The sequence below is a fragment of the Salvelinus sp. IW2-2015 genome, linkage group LG6.1 (assembly GCF_002910315.2).
Source record: "Salvelinus sp. IW2-2015 linkage group LG6.1, ASM291031v2, whole genome shotgun sequence".
NCBI classification, from domain to species: domain Eukaryota; kingdom Metazoa; phylum Chordata; class Actinopteri; order Salmoniformes; family Salmonidae; genus Salvelinus; species Salvelinus sp. IW2-2015.
The window spans coordinates 4,136,299-4,156,877 of record NC_036845.1 but is presented as its reverse complement, the minus strand read 5'-3'; the positions used below and the strand labels follow the sequence as shown (position 1 = coordinate 4,156,877).

At 37.8% G+C, this 20,579-nt stretch overlaps 1 protein-coding gene across 1 annotated transcript in view; it reads left to right on the top strand.

Annotated features, from left to right (window-relative positions):
• LOC111964613 (activating signal cointegrator 1 complex subunit 3-like) overlaps window positions 1-20,579 on the top strand; it is a 151,769-nt gene that overhangs the window by 66,962 nt on the left and 64,228 nt on the right. The window contains 2 exon segments of the mRNA XM_070443795.1: window positions 14,902-14,935; window positions 15,037-15,171. Of these exon segments, the coding sequence (XP_070299896.1) occupies window positions 14,902-14,935; window positions 15,037-15,171 (169 nt within the window).

Genomic DNA, 20,579 nt, shown 5'->3' with positions numbered 1-20,579 from the left:
TGAGTGTGTGTCTCTGGTACATGTGTGAGTACAGGCCTGAAGGTGTGTGTTTCCTCAGAACAGATAATGGCCACCATTGATTCCTGTTCTGCTGCAGAGCTCAGAAGTGTCATCCCTTCTCTGTCACTGTTCTCGGTCTAACCCCTCACTGCTGGGCTGGCACAGTTACACCACTACTACGCGCACGCCACACACACAGGGCTGTTCCTGTTATGGAATTTTGGATATCAATTAATTGTCATGCAAATGGTCATGTTGTCAATTTTTGTAGATATTTTTTTGCACATGTAATGTATCATAATGCCACTGCACCCACCGATCAGTTACCCAACATTCTTTTTTACCACTACGTCACTACCAAACATTCACTGGACACACACACACACACACACCACACACACACAACACACACACCACACACACCACACACACCACACACACACACACAACACACACACCACACACCAACACACCACACACACACACACACACACACACACACACACAGAGAAATAGATTTCCCTCCCTCTGTCTAATTTCACGCATAGGATCCATGTCAACCCATTGGTGCAGTGTGTGTGTAGAGCGGAGATAATCACAGTGGACAATTACAGCCAATAACCATTAACTAAAAATAAGAATTGTCATAATCATCATATTACATTCATTTTCGGGCAGGGGGAATGAAATGTACTTTCCAGTAACTACAGTTTGTCCAATAGCAGCAGTCAAATGAGTGTGTGAGACAGGAGTCACCAAAGCTGTGCTGTATATGTTGTAGCACATTTTACATGATGCATTATGATGCATTACAAGCTCAAACATTTTGAAATGTCAGCTTGAAACTTCTCTTCTTTCTCTTCAAGTCTAATTGTTCACCATTCAGCCATGTTGAAGGCAGCAGCAGCAGGGCCTAGCGGATAGTTTCATCTCCTCAGCACAGTGACTTAAGAAATTACAGAATGTCTGGGGTTTGGAAATGACTTGCGGCAGCAACGCCAGATGAAGTGAACATTCTCTTAATGTGATGCTGTACATCACACGCCACACACACACCCACAATGTGATATGTCGATGTGATATCACAAATAGTCTATTCTATTAATTAGCCTAAAGTTAAACCTCTTTTTCTGCAGGGTTACCTATACTAAACAGGGGTTAGCACAGATTGAGCAGCGTAGCCTGGCGTCTCTTCCATCCCCTCGCTGTGCCCATAGACCACTGCAGCAAACTGTTATTATTGAAGCTGTTTTATCAGTGCAGAGCTGTGAGGAGGGAAGCGTCCACCGGTAACCGCTGGTTTGAGAGCTTATTAAAGTTCCGTCTGCCGGGCTGAAACCCAGCACAGGAGGGCCAGGGGGCTTCATCCAGACAATTCCATCTATCACCCTCCCAGATGAAATTAATATATGTCACAGCCACTTCTGACAATTTAATATGGAGCCTAGACAGATGCTCCCTATTGGAGAGTTTTGGCTCCAGGGCTGTGACCCACAGACAGAAAGATGACATCACATCTAGACTCACCTACTGTGAGACTGAAAACACAAACCACACATAATAAATTATACACAAACCACATTCTCCAATTCAGATACCAGAACCTGGTACAGTATTTCAGATCCTTTTAAAAAAAATGTATTGACAGCAGGCAAACTGTGTGTAGATTAATTTACTTGTGCCTGTGTTGTTTGAGTGAGACAATGTGTGTGTGGCGCTCTGGTGTGCCTAAGTGTGTGTACGTGTTGTGCACATAGGTGTGTGTGTGTATGTTAAGGGGAACAGACAGAACAGCAGGCTGGACTGGGAACTCAACACACAGTGCAGATGGGCTGAGTGGAAACGGATGAATCCACAACTCTGGAAGCTGGGAGAGTGAGTCTGGTGGAGTAAAGCTGTGGAAGTGAGTCTGGTGGAGTGAGTCTGGGTGGAGTAAAGCTGTGGAGTGAGTCTGGTGGAGTGAGTCTGGTGGAAGTGAGTCTGGTGAGTAAAGCTGGTGGAGTAAAGCTGGTGGAGTGAGTCTGGCGTGGAGTAAAGCTGGTGGAGGTGAGTAAGCTGTGGAGTAAGTCTGGTGGAGTAAAAGCTGGGGGAGTGAGTCTGGTGGAGTAAGCTGTGGAGATGAGTCTGGTGGAGTAAAGCTGGGGGAGTGAGTCTGGTGGAGTAAAGCTGGTGGAGTAGTCTGGTGGAGTAAGTAACTGGTGGAGTAAGCTGGGGGAGTGAGTCTGGTGAGAAGCTGTGGGAGTGAGTCTGGTGGAGTAAAGCTGGTGGAGTGAGTCTGGTGGAGTAAAGCTGGTGGAGTGAGTCTGGTGGAGTAAAGCTGTGGAGTAAAGCTGGAGTGAGTCTGGTGGAGTAAAGCTGGTGGAGTGAGTCTGGGGTAAAGCTGGTGAGTAGTCTGTGGAGTAAAGCGTGTGGGAGTGAGTCTGGTGGAGTAAAGCTGGTGGAGTGAGTCTGGTGGAGGAGTCTGTGGGAGTAGCTGGTGAGTGCTGGTGGAGTGAGTCTGGTGGAGTAAAGCTGGGGTGATGGTGGAGTAAAGCTGGGGAGTGAGTCTGGTGGAGTAAAGCTGGGGAGAGTCTGGAGTGAGTCTGGTGGGAGTAAAGCTGGTGGATGAGTCTGGTGGAGTAAAGCGTGTGGAGTGAGTCTGGTGGAGAAAGCTGGGAGTAAGTCTGTGGAGTAAAGCTGTGGAGTGAGTGAGTGCTGGGGAGTGAGTCTGGTGGAGTAAAGCTGTGGAGTGATCTGGTGGAATAAAGCTGGGGAGTGAGTCTGGTGGAGTGAGTCTGGTGGAAGTAAAGCTGGTGGAGTGAGTCTGGGGAGTGAGTCTGTGGAGTAAAGCTGGGGTGAGGTCTGGGGGAGTAAAGCTGGGGAGTGAGTCTGGGGAGTAAAGCTGGTGGAGTGAGTCTGTGGGAGTGAGTCTGGTGGAGTAAGAGCTGGTGGATGTGAGTCTGGGGGAGTGAGTCTGTGGAGTAAAGCTGGGGAGTGAGTCTGGGGGAGAGTGGTGGTTGAGTAGAGATGCTGGGGAGTGAGTCTGGGGAGTAAGCTGTGAGGGATAAGTCTGGTGGAGTAGTCTGGGGAGTGAGTCTGGTGGAGTATAAAGCGTGGTGGGAGTGAGTCTGGTGGAGTAAAGCTGGTGAGCTGATCTGGGGGAGTGAGTCTGGGGAGAGTAAAGCTGGGGAGTGAGTCTGGTGGAGTAAAGCTGGGGAGTGAGTCTGGAGTGAGTCTGGTGGAGTAAAGCTGGGGAGTGAGTTGGTGGATAAAGCTGGGGAGTGAGTCTGGTGGAGTAAAGCTGTGGAGTGAAGTCTGGGGGACGTGAGTCTGTGGAGTAAAGCGTGGGAGTGAGTCTGGTGAGTAAAGCTGGTGGAGTGAGTCTGGGGAGTTAAAGCTGGGGGAGTGAAGTCTGTGGAGTAAAGCGGGAGTTGAGTCTGAGTGGAGAGTATCTGGTGGATAAAGCTGGGGAGTGAGTCTGTGGAGTAAAGCTGAGGAGTTTGAGTGGGGGATGAGTCTGGTGCGGTAAAGCTGGAGGAGTGAGTCGGTGGAGTAAAGCTGGAGTGAGTTACTGTGTAGTAAAGCTGGGAGTAGCTGGGTGAGTAAAGCTGTGGAGTGAGTCTGGGGGAGTGAGTCTGGTGGAGTAAGCTGGATAGCTGGAGTAAAGCTGGGGAGTGAGTCTGGTGGAGTAGTCTGGTGGAGTAGCTGTGGAGTGAGCTGGATGAGTCTGGTGGAGTAAAGCTGGGGAGTGAGTCTGGGGGATAAGCTGGGGGAGTGAGTCTGGGTGAGTTAAAGCTGGGGGAGTGAGTCTGTGAGTAGTCTGGTGGAGTAAAGCTGGGTGGAGTGAGTCTGGGGGAATGAGTCTGTGGAGTAAAGCTGGGAGTGAGCTGGGGAGTGAGCTGGTGGAGTAAAGTGGGGGAGTGAGTTGGGGGATGAGTCTGGTGGAGTGAAAGTCTGGTGGAGTAGGAGTCTGGCGGAGTGAGTCTGGTGGAGTTAAAGCTGGGGAGTGAGTCTGTGGAGTAAAGCTGGAGTGAGTCTGGGGAGTGAGTCTGGTGGAGTAAAAGCGTGGGGAGTGAGTCTGGTGGAGTAAAGCTGGGAGAGTGAGTCTGGTGGAGTAAAGCTGGATGAGTGGAGTGAGTCTGGTGAGTAAAGGAAAGCTGGTAGAGTGGATGAGTCTGGTGGAGTAAAGCTGGGGGAGTGAGTCTCGTGGAGTAAAGCTGGAGGAGTGAGTCTGGGAGTGAGGAGTGAGTCTGGTGAGTAAAGCTGGGGGAGTGAGTCTGGTGGAGTAAAGCTGGGAGGTGAGTCTGGGGAGTGAGTCTGGTGAGTAAAAGCTGGGGCTGGGAGAGGGAGACAGACTAACGCACACAGAATACAGAGACCTTACCTGATGTCCATTTCTGATCTGCTCCAGAACCTTTCATTAGCAAACCTCCTCCCATAATGAAGCTGCTGGATCTGAGAGAAACACATATTACTGTGTTAGAAACGTTTAAGAGCATTGGCCCAGTAAACAAAAAGGTCCTGGTTCCCTGACGCAATGAAAACCTGCCATTCTGCCCTTGAGCAAGGCAGTTAACTCCCAACAACAACTGCTATCCGGGCACCGATGACATGGACATCGATTAACCCAACCCTCTCTGATTCAGAGGGTTTGGTTAAATGACAGAAACACATTTCAGGTGAATGCATTCAGTTTAGCAACACTAGGTATCCCCTTTCCCCTAGTTTGACCCGGTCAAATGATTCAGAAAGACGTGTAAAACAAAACTCCTGGCCCTGCTAAAGACACATGAGTTCTGGCAGTATGTCAGCTTGATGCGTTATGCAGTGTGTGTGTGGTGGTGTGTGTGTGTGTGTGGTCACCTTGTTGGTGGTCTTGATGCCTACGAAGCTCTGTCCGAGGGGCACGGGTCTGAAGCGGCTGTCGAAGTAGAAGAGTCCGATGTAGGGGTTGACGTGGAGGAAGGAGGCCACGTCCAGGTAGTTGGGCAGGGGGCCAGGATACGGATCATACTGTGGGTCGACTCCACCTGGAATAAACCCACACCAAGGTCAAAGAGTCACACCATGATGACATCACAATCCGAATTGGACTTCACCAGCATGAACAAAGTGATTTCAGTAGGTGATTTAGGATCAAACATGGATGCTTCCCTACACCAGTCTCCTCAAAAGGAAGAAGTGAGGCGAGGTGCTGTCTTACACGCGAGTGGACAAAAGCATACACTAAGAACAGGAAAGAGTGTAGGGATGTGTCGTGTGGGGGAGAGAGAGAAAGCGAGGAGAGAGAACAGATAGATGTAGACAGAGAGCACGGGGAGAGAGAGAGTGTGAGAGGCCTATCTCCTTGCCTCCTGTGGTGAGTGTGACAGGGAAGATGCGCCAGCTTTACTCCACCAGACTCACTCCACCAGCTTTACTCCACCAGACTCACTCCACCATACTCACTCCCCCAGCTTCCACATCTGCACTGTGTGTTGAGTTCCCAGTCCAGCCTGCTGGTTCTGTATGTATCCCCTTAACATACACACACACACCTATGCGCACAGCACGTACACACACTTAGGCACACCACGAGGCACACATTGTTTCAATCAAATACACAGTGCACAAGTAAATGAATCTACAGACAGTTTGCCTGCAGTCAATAAATGTTTTTAAAAGGATCTGAAATACTGTACCAGGTTCTGGTATCTGAATTGGAGAATGTGGTTTGTGTATAATTTATTATGTGTGGTTTGTGTTTTCAGTCTCACAGTAGGTGAGTCTAGATGTGATGTCATCTTTCTGTCTGTGGGTCACAGCCCTGRAGCCAAAACTCTCCAATAGGGAGCATCTGTCTAGGCTCCATATTAAATTGTCAGAARTGGCTGTGACATATATTAATTTCATCTGGGAGGGTGATAGATGGAATTGTCTGGATGAAGCCCCCTGGCCCTCCTGTGCTGGGGTTTCAGCCCGGCAGACGGAACTTTAATAAGCTCTCAAACCAGCGGTTACCGTGGACGCTTCCCTCCTCACAGCTCTGCACTGATAAAACAGCTTCAATAAATAACAGTTTGCTGCAGTGGTCTATGGGCCCACAGCGAGGGGATGGAAGAGACGCCAGGCTACGCTGCTCAATCTGTGCTAACCCCTGTTTAGTATAGGTAACCCTGCAGAAAAAGAGGTTTAACTTTATGCTAATTAATAGAATAGACTGTTTAATGATATCACATTGACAAATCGTGTGCGTGCGTGCACGTGTGTGTGATGTACAGCACCACATTAAGAGAATGTTTCACTTCATCTGGCGTTGCTGCCGCAAGTCATTTCCAAACCCCAGACATTCTGTAATTTCTTATGTCACTGTGCTGAGGAGATGAAACTATCCAGCTAGGCCCTGCTGCTGCTGCCTTCAACATGGCTGAATGGTGACACATTAGACTTGAAGAGAAAGAAGAGAAGTTTCAAGCTGACATTTCAAAATGTTTGAGCTTGTAATGCATCATAATGCATCATGTAAAATGTGCTACAACATATACAGCACAGCTTTGGTGACTCCTGTCTCACACACTCATTTGACTGCTGCTATTGGACAAACTATACTTACTGGAATATACATTTGAATCCCCCTTCCGAAGATCTATTTCTCTCTGTGTGTGTGGTGTATCCAGTGAATGTTTGGTAGTGACGTAGTGGTAAAAAATATTAGGTGGGTAAACTGATCGGCGGGTGCAGTGACATTTTCTGAGACGCATTATGATACATTACATTATGATACATTACATTACGATACATTACGATACATTATGATACATTACGTTACATTATGATACATTACATTATGATACATTACATTACGATACATTATGATACATTACGTTACATTATGATACATTACGTTACATTATGATACATTACATTAGGATACATTACATTAGGATACGTTATATTAGGATACGTTACATTAGGATACATTACATTATGATACGTTACATTATGATACATTACATTACATTATGATACATTACATTAGGATACGTTACATTAGGATACATTACATTAGGATACATTACATTAGGATACATTACATTAGGATACATTTCATTAGGATACATTACATTAGGAGAAATTACATTAGGAGACACTACATTATGATACATTACATTACATTAGGATACATTACATTAGGATACAGTACATTATGATACTGTACTGTATCCTAATGTAATGTATCCTAATGTAATGTAATGTATCATAATGTAGTGTCTCCTAATGTGAAACATTATGTTACATTATGATACATTACTTTATGATACATTACATTAGGATACATTACATTAGGATACATGACATTATGATACTGACTTATGATACATTACATTAGGAATTAGGATACATTACATTATGATACACTACATTATATTATGATACATTACATATAGATTAGGATACATTACCTTATGATACATTACCTTATGATACATTACCTTATGATACATTACATTAGGATACATTACATTAGGTTACATTATATTATGATACATTACATTAGGATACATTACATTAGGATACATTACATTAGGATACATGACATTACATTATGATACATTACATTATGATACATTACATTATGATACACTACATTAGGATACACTACATTAGGATACATTACAGTATGATACATTACATAGGAGACATACATTATGATACATTACATTACATTATGATACATTACATTATGATACATTACATTAGTGAATCATTACATTAGGATACATTACATTAGGATACATTACATGACATAATACATTACATTATGATACATTACATGACATAATACATTACATTAGGATACATTACATTAGGATCATTACGATACATTACATAATACATTACATTCACATTAGGATACATTACATTAGGATACATTACATTAGGATACATTACATTAGGTTACATTACATTATGATACATTAATTATGATACATTACATTAGGATACATTACATTAGGTTACATTACGTTATGAAACATTACGTTATGATACATTACGTTATGATACATTACATTAGGATACATTACATTATGATACCACTACATTATGATACATTACATGACATAATACATTACATGACTATATACATTACATTAGGATACATTACATTAGGATACATTACATTACATTAGGATACATTAACTTAGGATACATTACATTATGATACATTACGATACATTACATTAGATACATTACATTATGATACATGACATTATACATTACATTAGGAATACATTAATTTATACATTCATTTGATACATTATGATACATTACATGATACATTAGAATACATTACTTAGGATACATTACATTATGACACTCATTACATTAGGATACATTACATTAGGATACATTACATTAGGATACATTACATTACATTAGGATACATTACATTAGGATGCATTACATAACATTATGATACATTACATTATGATACATTACATTATGATACGTTACATTATGATACGTTACATTAGGATACATTGCATTAGGATACATTACATTAGGATACACTACATTACATGATGATAAATTACATTAGGATACATTACATTAGGATGCATTACATTAGGATATATTACATTACATTATGATACATTACATGATAGATTAGGATACATTACATTAGGATACATTACTTACTTAGGATAATTACATTAGGTACATTACATTAGGATACATTACATTAGGATACATTACATTAGGATACATTGCATTAGGATACATTGCATTTAAGATCATTACATTATTGAAACATTACATTATGATACTTTACATTATGATACATTACATTACATTATGATACATTAGAATCTAGGTTAGACATCAATTAGGATACTAACAATTACATTGGAGGATACATTACATTAACATTAATTCGATACATTTTAGTATTTATCATTCGGTACCTTACATATGTATATCATTAATTAATTGATAAAATATATCGGCATACATTACAGTTAGAGATCATTACAATACATTTGAATGGGCGGTACCGTGGTACACATGAGCGCTTTTAGACAAATTCAATTGTAACCATTAAATAAAGTCATGGTATAGTCATACTGGTTCTTGAAATATGACTAAATTAAAATGATTAATCACCTCCTATGTATTGTATCCTAATCTGTAATGTAAATGGGTAACTCATTAATATGTAAGATCGTGATCGGGATGAATAGTATGCTAACTGTAATGTTCATAGTATCATATATGTAATGTCACATCACACCATGTTTACAATCCTAATAATTTCAATTATAACATTAGGATACCATTAGCATTACATCTATGATGTATACTTACATTACATGTAGTGCCTACAATGTATCCATATTTAGAGATGCATTAGAGAATTTAGCTATTCATTAGGCATTTTACTAAGTTATGTATAATGTAGTCCATCGATAAGCGTAGTATTGTAGTCGCATACATTAATTAGATACTTTAATTAGGATACATTAACATTGTAGGATACATTCATAAGGATACTATGGTTACATTATGATTACATTACAATTGAGTGAAGACACTAATTTATGGATAACATATACAATTACACTTAAGAGGGATACTAGTATTCAATTTTATGATACAGTTACATTAGGATTTACATTCACATTATGCATTTATGAAACATCTCATTACATTTAGATACATTAGCTCTACTGCTAATCCATTACATTATTGATACAAATTACATTCTGATGACTTTACGATTAATGCAATCGATTTAGTTATGTCATAACATTACAATATATGACTAAAATTCTATGATACATATACATTCGGATAACTGATTACTTCACTTACATTATGAAAACATTTATCATTAATTTTATACAATTACGTTATGATAACTATTACATTATGTAAAGTAAATTAACACATTTATGAAATGATCAATTACATTTATGATTTACACTAATTGTTACATTCGGTATACATTAATTAGAGATCATCATTCATTGTAAATCAGTATCCTTTACTTTGATAACATTATAATCACAATTTACAAAATCTGATACATTACTATTAATTGAATAATTACATTATGATTCATTTAATCTTGAGCGTAATCGGATTCCACATTATTATTACCTGAAACAGGTTAGACAGATTATTATAGATACAAGTATTACGTTGGATGTCAACAATGACATATTGTTACAGTGGTTATGATCTTACATTGTTAAATTTAGTGATTAACATTACAATTCCGATTACATTACATTACATTTATGAAACATATGAATCTAAACATTGTTATTGCTATTATAACATTAGCTGTATGATATACACATTTACAAATTGATTGAACGTTAACATTTACAATTAAAGATTATCTGAATAATCCAGTAATGTATTCATAATAGCTTATTTGTAATGACTAATCCTAGATGTATATGTATCGCCTTACTAATATCGGTGATGTAAATACACGTTAATATTCACCATTATATACATTGATTATTGAAATTACATTACATTACACTTATGAATCTAGTTATTACGATGTTATGATACATTTTACGTAATTGTTATTAGTTATGATACAATTTAACTTAATTGGATAATTATGTTTTAAATTTGATAATTGGACATTTGACATTTGACCTAAACATTATTCAGGTTATACAATTTATGCATGGTAAATTAAGCATTTTACAATTACATTATGATACATTACGCATATATTAGAATGGCATTAACAATTATGATAGGGCTATACTTATGATTTAATATTTAAATATATGAGTGCATTTAAGATTGGTTTTGAAATACATTTACGTTATGATTACTTATACTTAATTGGTTTTACATCTTAACGTTTAATTTTACAATTCATGTACATTATGGTATACATTTACATTTTAATAGATGACATTTTACGTTTGTATCTTACATTTGGAATAGCATTTCTTATGATATAAGCATTACGTATATGGATTTATCAATTACTTATAACGATTTACTGGTATGCTAATACTCGATATTGTAATTTTAGGTTATACATTTACATTAAGTAATCACATTTACAATTATGATCATCTACATTATGCCTGACAAATTTCAGGTAGTGGTTTAATACATTACGTAATGTTTATGATACATTAAGTTAGGTGAGTTTACATTACGGTATGATGTTAATACAATTCTAGTTAGGATAACATTAGCTCAATTTTATGATTCACATATATCTACATTGTTATGATATCCATATATAGCATTAGTTTGATGATACAAATTTAATCAGTATTTGAGGATTTACATGATTAGTTTACATTTGTATGAATCAATTATTACATTAGGTAATTAGTCAACTATTAGGATAAATTGGACATATTATGGGTATAGTTCACTCTAATATATTTGGATTTAGAGTATGATACTTCTCAACATGGTCGAGTTGTATCATAAGTAATGTTATCATAATATACTTTTTTAACGATTACAACTTTGTAAACATTAATTTCGGTTAAATATACAAGTTTATGGTAATACTTAAATGTTAAGTTTAGGTGATACACTTACATTCATTGAAAAATATTACGTTAAATTGGTTATGATACTTGCATTGATTACTGTTTGATGGACTTAATGGTATTCTAACTTTGTTAACGTATTAGTGTAATAGCTACGTAATTGTTACGTCCTAATTTAGTATGGTATTTAACTAATGTTTACGTTTAATGTTTCAGTTAAATACATTATGATTATCGATTTATCATTCCAATGTTTTAATACATGTTATATTATTGAAATTAGCATTAATAATTAGGATTACATTTTAATGATCGATTTGTTGAATAACCTGTTTATCCGCTTATGTATAAACCTTTATGTACTACTTATATTTAAGGTTACATTGGTAGTTATAGATAGCATAGTGTATCAATCATCTATTGAGTGAATATGGTTAACCATAACAAATGTTATATTGGTAATGATTTAAATTCATTACTGTAGGTTGTTTTCCACTTGATCTACAGTATGTATCATTTACACTGTTTAATGTATCCTTGAATGTAGTGTATCATACTAAATGTTAGATGTTAATGATAACTTAGGTGATAATCCGATTGAACTACATTATATCAGTTATTATGATGTAATACATTAAATTTAAGTGGTAATGTCATATGCCTTACACTAGGCTATACAATTGAGTAATGTATCCATAATGGTAATGTTATTACCACTACGTATGTTATTTATAAATTGATAATTAGCTATCCTATGACATATATAGGGATACCTAATGTAATGATTATCATAATTAGAAAGTAATGTATGTAAAGAGGATAACTGTTTACACTGATTGGATGAGATGTATCCTATACACATTACTAGTCATTGTATTTAGTTAATTAATCAATATTAATATGATAGTTGTTAATCATAAGGGTAAATGATTTAAATTCCTCTAGAAATTGATGAACAATTTGTAATGATGATATATTACATTGTCATCCACATGTATCATAATTTGTTCATGTGTAATAATAGTTAAATGTAATCCAATGTAATGTATTCTCACAATTATATTGAAGTCATTAGTAGATAATAATCTTATAGTGTACATATAGTTCACAACATAGGAGACACTACATTATGATACCATTACAGTTATCATTACATTATCATTGTGGAGATACACATTACATTAGGTATACAATTTTAGCAGTATAGATATAGATACATAGTAATATAATGTTATACTGTGAAAATCCACTATCAACTAGTAATTGTTAGATCGCTAAATGTAATGTATATATGATATAATTTTAGACATGTTTAGTGTATTCCCGTCCCTTTAAACATTTGATGATAAGCAATTTCTTCTTTCCACGTATGTTATATGATGATACATCTATGAAATTGAATTATTCTAATGTATGTATATACTATGTAATGTTCTAATGTGATGTACATATTTAATCGGTATTAACATGTATGATTTCATCTAAATTTGATTCACATTAGCGTTATATTGATCACAAATATACAATAGTGAATACTTCATTTTAATTAATGTATTAATTAACATACATTATGAATACATACATTAGGGATAAATTACATCTGATGATATCAATTCCGATTTCGAGAAACTTACATATCTTATTAGGTCATACATTTACCATATTAATGATCACATGACATTACATATGATCATTACATTAACATTATGATATACTACATAGGGATACATTACATTAGGATACATTACATTATGATACAGGATACATTATGATACATTCATTATGAATACATTAACATTGATCCATTATAACTTAGGATACATTACATTATGATAACTTACATTATTTATGAATACATTATCTTATGATACCATTACTTATTTACATTATGATACATTTTAACATTACGTATACATTACATTACATTATGAAACATTACACTTACATTATGATACATTACGTTATGATACATTACATTATGATACATTACATTATGATACATTAATTCGATACATTACATTACATTATGAAACATTAAATTACATTATGATACATTACGTTATGATACATTACATTATGATACATTACATTATGATACATTACATTATGATACATTACATTCGATACATTACATTAAACATTAATGAACATTACACTTAACATTATGATACATTACGTTATGAATACATTACATTATGAATACATTACATTTATGATACATTACATTATGATACATTACATTATGATACATTACATTATGATACATTACATTCGGATACATTACATTACATTATGAAAATCATTCATTTGATACATTACGTTATGTACATTACGTTATGTTACATTACATTAATTATGATACATTACATTATGATACATTACATTAGGATACATTACGTTATGATACATTACAATATGATACATTACATTATGAACATTACTTACATTATGATACACTACATTAGGATACATTACTTATGATACATTCATTATGAATCATTACATACATTAGGATAACTATAAATTATAATCATACATTACATTATGATCATTACATACATTATGATACATAACTTAGGATACATTAGGATACATTACATTAGGATACATTACATTAGGATACATTACATTAGGATACATTACATTAGGATACATTACGTTATGATACATTACAATATGATACATTACATTATGATACATTACATTACATTATGATACAGTGACAGAGGAGGGATGACACTTCTGAGCTCTGCACCAGAACAGGAATCAATGGTGGCACATGATCTGTTATGAGGCTCCCTCTGTGACTGGTACAAAGACAGAGGAAGGAAACACACCCTTCAGGCCTGTAATCACAGACACACACACACACTCACACATGGATATTAACATGCTATCTCTCATCTCCTCTCCCACTGTCTCTCATATTCTCTCTCCCTCCCTCACTCCTCTCTCTAGTCCCTTTATAGTGTCCTTAAAAGACAAGGGGGAAGTAGGTAGGGAGGGAGGGAGGGAGGGAAGAAAGGAGGGAAGAAAGGAGGGAGGGAGGGAGGGAGGGAGAGAGAGTCCTTTGCCTCCATCTCATAACTGTCTTGTATTTATTTTATTGATTGTTTTGTCTGTGGTATTGACTGTTTTACAAGGGCAGGCTGAGTGTAATAGGAAAATGACAGCCCTTCTCTGTCCTTTTAACAAAAGATTAAAATGGCACCGTGACCTTCTTCTGTTCTGATACAGTACAGCAGGAGAGAAGTATCTACAGTCACAATGGATCTTTAGTGTGGCAAGGAACAGCACTGTACAGTAGTGCTATTAGATGAAAGAGGAATGTTGTAGCGAACAGTATGGGCTGACCTCTACCTCTATTTCTGTGTGTTTTGACCTTTGACCCCAGACTGACCTGTGTCTGTATTCTCTGCGTCTTCCAGGTGATGGTGTTTGTCTATGCTCAAGACTGACTTCTCTCCGTCCTCTGTGTTTTTCCCTTTGACCCAGACTGACCCGTGTCTCTGTTCTCTGTGTGACCCAGGTGATGGTGTTTGTCCATGCTCGTAATGCCACGGTGAGGACATCCATGGGGCTGATCGAGATGGCTAAGAACCGTGGAGAGTCTTCCTTCTTCCAGCCAGACCATGGACCGGACTACGGCCAGTGTGAGAAATCAGTAAGGAACATACGTTGGTTTATTTCTGTTTCAGGTGAGGAGTAACTACTGGTTAGGAGTAGACCTGGGTTAGGAGTAGACCTGGGTTAGGAGTAAATCAAATATATTTATATAGCCCTTCTTAAATCAGCTGATATCTCAAAGTGCTGTACAGAAACCCAGCCTAAAACCCCAAACGGCAAGCAATGCAGGTGTAGAAGCACGGTGGCTAGGAAAAACTCCCTAGAAAGGCCAAAACCTAGTAAGAAACCTAGAGAGGAACCAGGCTATGAGGGGTGGCCAGTCCTCTTCTGGCTGTGCCGGGTGGAGATTATAACAGAACATGGCCAAATGACCAGCATGGTCAAATAATAATAATCACAGTAGTTGTCGAGGGTGCAGCAAGTCAGCACCTCCAGGAGTAAATGTCAGTTCGCTTTTCATAGGCGATCATTAAGAGTATCTCTACCGCTCCTGCTGTCTCTAGAGAGTTGAAAACAACAGGTCTGGGACAGGTAGCACGTCCGGTGAACAGGTCAGGGTTCAGTAGTGGTCCTAAAACGGAACCTTGTAGTGGTCCTAAGCCAGAACTTGTCCGTGTAGACCAATTTGGGTTTCCAATCTCTCCAAAATAATGTGGTGATCGATGGTATCAAAGGCAGCACTAAGGTCTAGGAGCACGAGGACAGATGCAGAGCCTCAGTCTGACGCCATTAAAAGGTAATTTACCACCTTCACAAGTGCAGTCTCAGTGCTATGATGGGGTCTAAAACCAGACTGAAGCATTTCGTATACATTGTTTGTCTTCAGGAAGATTCGATATAGGCCGATTTTAGTTTTTTATATTTTCTGGGTCGAGGTTTGGCTTTTTCAAGAGAGGCTTTATTACTGCCACTTTTAGTGAGTTTGGTACACATCCGGTAACTACTGGTTAGGAGTAGACGTGGGTTAGGAGTAACTACTGGTTAAGAGTAACTACTGGTTAAGAGTAACTACTGTAACTACTGGTTAGGAGTAGACATGGGTCAGGAGTAACTACTGGCTAGGAGTAACTACTGGTTAGGAGTAACTACTGGTTAGGAGTAACGACTGGTTAGGAGTAACGACTGGTTAGAGTAACGATGGTTAGGTGTAAGTACGACTGTTAGGAGTAACGACTGGTTAGGAGTAAACGGACTGGTTAGACGATTAGTAACGACTGGTTAGTGAGTAACGACTTTAGGAGTAGACTGGTTAGGAGTAGACCTGGGTTAGGAGTAGACCTGGGTTAGAGTAGACCTGGGTTAGGAGTAGACCTGGGTTAGGAGTAGACCTGGGTTAGGAGTAGACCTGGGTTGGAGTAACCTGGTTAGAGTAGACCTGGGTTAGGAGTAGACCTGGGTTAAGAGTAACTACTGGTTAAGAGTAACTCCTGGTTAGGAGTAACTACTGGTTAAAGTAACTACTGGTTAAAAGTAGACCGGTGTAGGACGAACTACTGGTTAGGACGAACTACTGGTTAGGACGTACGACTGGTTAGGACGACGACTGGTTAGGACTAACTACTGGTTAGGAGTGGAACTGGGTTAGGAGTAACTACTGGTTAGGAGTAACTACTGGTTTAGGAGTAACTACTGGTTAGGAGTGGAACTAGGTTAGGAGTAACTACTGGTTAGGAGTAACTTACGGGTTAGGAGTAAACCTGGTTAGGAGTAACTACGGGTTAGGAGTAGACCTGGGTTAGGGTAGGTAGATAGACCTGGTTAGGAGTAACCTGGGTTAGGAGTAGACCTGGGTTAGGAGTAGACCTGGGTTAGGAGTAGACTGGGTTAGGAGTAACTACTGGTTAGGAGTAACTATGGTTAGGAGTAACTACTGGTTAGGAGTAGACGTAGATATTGTTGGCTACAGGGATTGTCAGGACCATCTGAGTCTTTATATGGAGCACAGGTACAGTGTGCCAAGGTTAAGAAGCTTACATGAGTTCACGTTAGATAAAGGTGAATCTACATTACTATACCTGGACACACACACTAATCACTATCTTCTAGACAGTGCACCAAAGCTGTAGACTGTTACTCCTACCCTATCTATCGTGATAGTGTTTGAGTAGACTAAAGTTACTGTTTCTGGAGACTCCAGTCTACTGGAGGTGTTACCACAGTTACTGTAACTGTAGACTCCAGTCTACTGGAGAGGGGTACTAAAGTTACTGTAACTGTAGACTCCAGTCTACTGGAGAGGGTACTAAATTACTGTAACTGTAGACTCCAGTTTACTGGAGAGGTACTAAAGTTACTGTAACTGTAGACTCCAGTCTACTGGAGAGGGTACTAAAGTTACTGTAACTGTAGACTCCAGTCTACTGGAGAGGGTACTAAAGATTACTGTAACTGTAGACTCCAGTCTACTGGAGAGGGTACTAAAGTTACTGTAACTGTAGACTCCAGTCTACTGGAGAGGGTACTAAAATTACTGTAACTGTAGACTCCAGTCTACTGGAGAGGGTACTAAAGTTACTGTAACTGTAGACTCCAGTCTACTGGAGAGGGTACTAAAGTTACTGTAACTGTAGACTCCAGTCTACTGAGAGGGTACTAAAGTTACTGTAACTGTAGACTCCAGTCTACTGGAAGGGTACTAAAATTACTGTAACTGTAGACTCCAGTCTACTGGAGAGGGTACTAAAGTTACTGTAAACTGTAGACTCCAGTCTACTGGAGAGGGTACTAAAGGTACTGTAACTGTAGACTCCAGTTACTGGACAGAGGTACTAAAGTTACTGTAACTGTAGACTCCAGTCTACTGGAGAGGGTACTAAAATTACTGTAACTGAGACTCCAGTCTACTGGAGAGGGTACTAAAGTTACTGTAACTGTAGACTCCAGTCTACTGGAGAGGGTACTAAAGTTACTGTAACTGTAGACTCCAGTCTACTGGACAGTGGTACTAAAGTTACTGTAACTGTAGACTCCAGTCTACTGGAGAGGGTACTAAAGTTACTGTAACTGTAGACTCCAGTCTACTGGAGAGTGTATTAGAGGTCGACTGATTATGATTTTTTATCACCGATTATTGGAGGACCAAAAACCGGTCGATACCGATTAATCGGCCAATTTTTATATATATATATATATATATATATATATATTTGTAATAATGACAATTACAATAATACAAATATATTTAGTCTCAAATAAATAAAGAAACATGTTCAATTTGGTTTACATAATGCAAAAAACAAGTGTTGGAGAAGAAAGTAAAAGTGCAATATGTGCCATGTAAAGTTCCTTGCTCGAACATGAGAACATATGACAGCTGGTGGTTCCTTTTAACATCAGTCTTCAATATTCCCAGTTAAGAAGTTTTAGGTTGTAGTTATTATAGGAATTATAGGACTATTTCTCTATGCCATTTGTATTTCATATACCTTTGACTATTGGTTGTTCTTATAGGCACTATAGTATTGCCAGCCTAATCTCGGGAGTTGATAGGCTTGAAGTCATGAACAGCGCTGTGCTCAAGCATTGTGAAGAGCTGCTGGCAAACGCAGGAAAGTGCTGTTTGAATGAATGCTTACGAGCCTGTTGCTGCCTACCACCGCTCAGTCAGACTGCTCTATCAAATATCAAATCATAGACTTAATTATAATATAATAAACACACAGAAATACAAGCCTTAGGGCATTAATATTGTCAAATCCGGAAACTATAATTTCGAAAACAAAACGTTTATTCTTTCAGTAAAATACGTAACTGTTCCGTATTTTATCGAACGGGTGGCATCCATAAGTCTAAATATTGCTGTTACATTGCACAACCTTCAATGTTATGTCATAATTATGTACAATTCTGGCAAATTAATTACGGTCTTTGTTAGGAAGAAATGGTCTTCACACAGTTCGCAAGGAGCCAGGCGGCGCAAACTGCTGTATATACCCGGACTTTGCTTGCACAGAACGCAAAAGAAGTGACACAATTTGCCTAGTTAATATTGCCTGCTAACATGATTTTTTTTTAACTAAATACGCAGGTTTTAAAAAAAATATACACAATATATATATTTTTTTAAATTATACACAATATACGCACCGCATTGATTATTTGCAACGCAGGACAAGCTAGATAAACTAGTAATATCATCAACCATGTGTAGTTAACTAGTGATTATGTTAAGATTGTTGTTTATAAGATAAGTTTAATGCTAGCTAGCAACTTACCTTGGCTCCTTGCTGCACTCGCGTAACAGGTGGTCAGCCTGCCACGCAGTCTCCTCATGAAACGCATGGGAACAACCAGCTTTAACATATGCTGTCATAAACGCATGGAACAACCAGCTTTAATCATATACTGTATAAACCATGGAACACACAGCTTTAATCATATGCTGTATAAACCATGGAACAACCAGCTTTAATCATATGCTGTATAAACCATGGAACAACCAGCTTTAATCATATACTGTATAAACCATGGAACAACCAGCTTTAATCATATACTGTATAAACCATGGAACAACCAGCTTTAATAATATGCTGTATAAACCATGGAACAACCAGCTTTAATCATATGCTGTATAACCATGGAACAACCAGCTTTAATCATATACTGTATAAACCATGGAACAACCAGCTTTATCATATGCTGTATAAACCATGGAACAACCAGCTTTAATCATATGCTGTATAAACCATGGAACAACCAGCTTTAATCATATACTGTATAAACCATAACAACCAGCTTTAATCATATGCTGTATAAACCATGGAACAACCAGCTTTAATCATATGCTGTATAAACCATGGAACAACCAGCTTTAATCATATGCTGTATAAACCATGGAACAACCAGCTTTAATCATATACTGTATAAACCATGGAACAACCAGCTTTAATCATATGCTGTATAAACCATGGAACAACCAGCTTTATCATATACTGTATAAACCATGGAAAAACCACCAGCTTTAATCATATACTGTATAAACCATGGAACAACCAGCTTTAATCATATACTGTATAAACCATGAACAACAGCTTTAATCAATATGCTGTATAAACCATGGAACAACCAGCTTTAATCATATGCTGTATAAACCATGGAACAACCAGCTTTAATCATATGATCATGCTGTATAAACCATGGAACAACCAGCTTTAATCATTGCTGTATAAACCATGGAACAACCAGCTTTAATCATATACTGTATAAACCATGGCAACCAGCTTTAATCATATGCTGTATAAACCATGGAACAACCAGCTTTAATCATATGATGTATAAACCATGGAACAACCAGCTTTAATCATACTACTGTATAACCATGGACAACCAGCTTTAATCATATACTGTATAAACCATGGAACAACCAGCTTTAATCATATGCTGTATAAACCCATGGAACAACCAGCTTTAATCATATGCTGTATAAACCATGGAACAACCAGCCTT